Below are 3,366 nucleotides of genomic sequence, written 5' to 3'. Positions count from 1 at the left end.
AGTTTCTTAACTTAGTAATCTCATTTCTTATGTATATCACACATTGTTAATATACTTAGTGAGATACTTACTCATCATAATCTCATGTCAACCATATATATATGTCTATATATACCACAACATGTAGTTTTTACAAATTTGTAACGTTCGTGAATCGCCGGTCAACTTGGGTGATCAATTGTCTATATGAAACTTATTTCATTTAATCAAGTCTTAACAAGTTTGATTGCTTAACACGTTGGAAACATTTAGTCATGTAAATATCAATCTCAATTAATATATATGAACATGGAAAAGTTCAGGTAACTACACCTGGCTGCTTCGGAAGAGTGCATCAGCACAGTATTGGTTGCCGAGCGAGAAAGAATACAAGTACCAATATACTTCGTTAGCCGAGTACTTCAAGGAGCTGAACTAAACTATCTAGAGCTAGAAAAGCTCACCCTAGCACTCGTCCACACAGCTAGAAAACTCCTAAGGTATTTCCAAGCACATCAGATAGTGGTGCTTACCAACAAACCAATCAGGCAAGTGCTCTCAAAACCGGAAAAATCGGGGAGAATGGGCAAATGGGCCATTGAGTTAGGAGAACATGACATTGAGTTCCGAGTCAGACATGCAATCAAAGGACAAGTCCTAGCAGATTTCATCGCCGGAACAGATAGTGTGAATGAGGAAGACGCAAAAAACTCAACCCAAGTCATCACCCCAAAGATCGAAAGTGAAGAATGGAAGTTGTACACCGACGGTGCATCAAGTTCCGATGGATCAGGTGCGGGTTTAATGCTAGTAAATCCGGAAGGAAAAGAGTTCACTTATGCACTTTGTTTCGAATTTGACACAACCAACAATGAAGCAGAGTACGAAGCTCTACTAGCAGGGCTGAGAATGGCAAAGGAATTAAAAATTCTTCACCTCCGAGCATTCGTCGACTCGCAGCTAGTGTGCAACCAGATCAAGGGCACCTTTGAAGCAAAATAACCCACCATTCAACAATACTTGTCAAAAGCAAAAGAACTGGTTGAAATCTTCAAAAGTTTTGATATAGAGCATGTTCGAAGAAGTCAAAACAAAAAGGCAGACGCACTGAGCAAACTTGCTTCGTTGGCATTTGAACACCTGGCAAAAGAAGTCTTGGTGGAGGTGCTAGAAAAGAAATCAATCTTAGAGGAAGAAGTTAATGACCTCATACAAGAAGATGAGGTGACATGGATGACTCCGCTACAGGCATTTCTCGAGTCAGGGAAGCTACCAGAGGATAGAAACGAAGCAAGGAAGATAAGTATAAAGGCACCTTCGTACAAAATAATGAATGGAGCATTATATCGAAGATCCTTTCTTACCCCATGGCTTCGATGTGTGGGGCCAAAGCAGGCAACTATAATCATCCAAGAGATGCACGAAGGGATATGTGGTTTACACGTGGGTCCAAGGTCAGTGGTCGCCAAAATCATGAGACTAGGATACTATTGGTCTACGATGCACCATGACACCACAATGATACTACAAACCTGTGAGTCTTGTCAAATCCACTCAAATGTCCCAAGGCTACCTAAGCAAGAGCTAATTTCTGTCACATCTGCGTGGCCGTTTGTAAAATGGGGAATAGACATAGTCGGACCCATCAGTGATACACCAGGAAGCCCCAGATTCCTACTGGTAGCAATCGATTACTTCACCAAATGGGCCGAAGCAAAACCGTTAGCAACAATCACTGTTAAGCAGATAGAGAAATTTGTCTGGGAACACATTGTATGTAGGTTCGGAGTCCTCCAGGAAATAGTCTCAGACAATGGGAAACAATTCGCAGAAGGAATATTCCCAAAATTCTGCGAACAATTGAAAATCCAACAAAGCTTCACCTCGGTATATCACCCCCAAGGTAATGGACAGGTAGAGGTGACAAACCGAGACATAATCAAAGGAATAGAGAAGCGCTTGGGTAAATGCAGAAAGGGGTGGGTCGATGAACTTCCCTTGGTACTGTGGGCACATAGAACAACTCCAAAACGAAGCAACGGTGAAACCCCGTACAGCCTTGCATATAGAACAGAAGCCGTCCTTCCCGCAGAAATACAGGTGTTAACAGAAAGAACAGCAAACAATAAAAACAACGAAGTAAACCTTCGAGTTAATCTGGATCTGCTTGAAGAAAGAAGAGAAGCAGCTGTGATTCGGGAGGCCTCATACAAACGAATGATTGAAGGCTACTACAACAAGAGAGTAAAGCCCTCAACCTTTAAAGTAGGAGAATAGGTCCTAAGGTTAAACAGTGCAAGCAAGGTAGAATACGAAGGAAAATTGGGACCAAATTGGGAAGGCCCCTATGTGATTGCACAAGTGTTGGGAAAAGGCTCCTACAAGCTGGAAACAACGGGTGGTAAACCAATACCAAGGGCATGGAATGCAACCAACCTCAAAAAATTTTATCATTAGAAGTCTTGTACTTTTTATTTTGTAACATGTAGTTGAAAGATGCGCTATTGGTAGTTGAAGTCTATAAACTTCCTAAACGAGACTTAATGAATTTCTCAACTACTTTTGATAAATTAATGTCTAGACGAAATTAAAACTCCATACGGAGCATTATGTGAGAAAAATGACAGCAGGAAAGATAACCCTGTCATAATCCACACTATACCGAGCAACGAAGCAGACTATGCTTCAACACACTCGATGTAAGGAAACAAGTTTTCCTTAAAAGTGATCACTGCACCACCATCCTGCAAGGTAGAGAGTTTTTACCCATCCAAGCAGGATAAAAATCCATGGTAACACATAATAAAAAGCATGCTAAAATTAAACAAACTAAGAGTTATGTCATACATGACCATTGTTCAAAAGGGCAATAAAACCCAGGCACCCAGGCCAAACACAAAAGATAATTGTTTCAAACGATTACAAACACCAACTAATTAACAGGGGCATCAACTTTCCCAGATTCCCCCATAGCCTCAGGAGCATCAAGGAGAGTTTCTTCGTCATCTTCTTGAACAGCAGGCACAACGGTAGCGACAGTCTTCAAAAGCTCACCAGGCTGGGCATCAATCTTGGCTGAAATGGTCTTGACATAATCAAAATCAGCTTGTTCAAGCTCATCAAAAGCAGAGTCAACCATCGCCTATCCTTGATCAGTATAATCCGCAAAGTCAGCAAGCTGCACGATCCCCTTAGACGCCAAATCCCTTATCAGATCAGACCTGGCCTGAACTTTAGAAGCTAACACCACATTACCAAAAAGTTGCCCAAAATCTGCACTTTTCAGTAATTGCTGACAAGCATGAGGAATAACCTGAGAAACAACTTGAGAGTAATCTGACTTCAACACCTCACAACGCTTCTTGTAATCTTTTAACTCGTCAGCAA

At 41.4% G+C, this 3,366-nt stretch overlaps 1 protein-coding gene across 1 annotated transcript; it reads left to right on the top strand.

The window, feature by feature from the left end:
* The first annotated feature begins 561 nt into the window (after positions 1–561).
* LOC139871032 (uncharacterized) lies at positions 562–2,256 on the top strand. The gene is made up of 2 exons (XM_071858783.1): positions 562–961; positions 1,049–2,256. Exons 1-2 carry the CDS (start codon positions 562–564, stop codon positions 2,254–2,256), a joined length of 1,608 nt encoding a protein of 535 aa, XP_071714884.1.
* Positions 2,257–3,366: the final 1,110 nt, after the last annotated feature.

The sequence above is a fragment of the Rutidosis leptorrhynchoides genome, chromosome 10, assembly GCF_046630445.1.
Source record: "Rutidosis leptorrhynchoides isolate AG116_Rl617_1_P2 chromosome 10, CSIRO_AGI_Rlap_v1, whole genome shotgun sequence".
NCBI lineage: Eukaryota > Viridiplantae > Streptophyta > Magnoliopsida > Asterales > Asteraceae > Rutidosis > Rutidosis leptorrhynchoides.
This window is presented reverse-complemented; position numbering and strand designations above follow the sequence as displayed.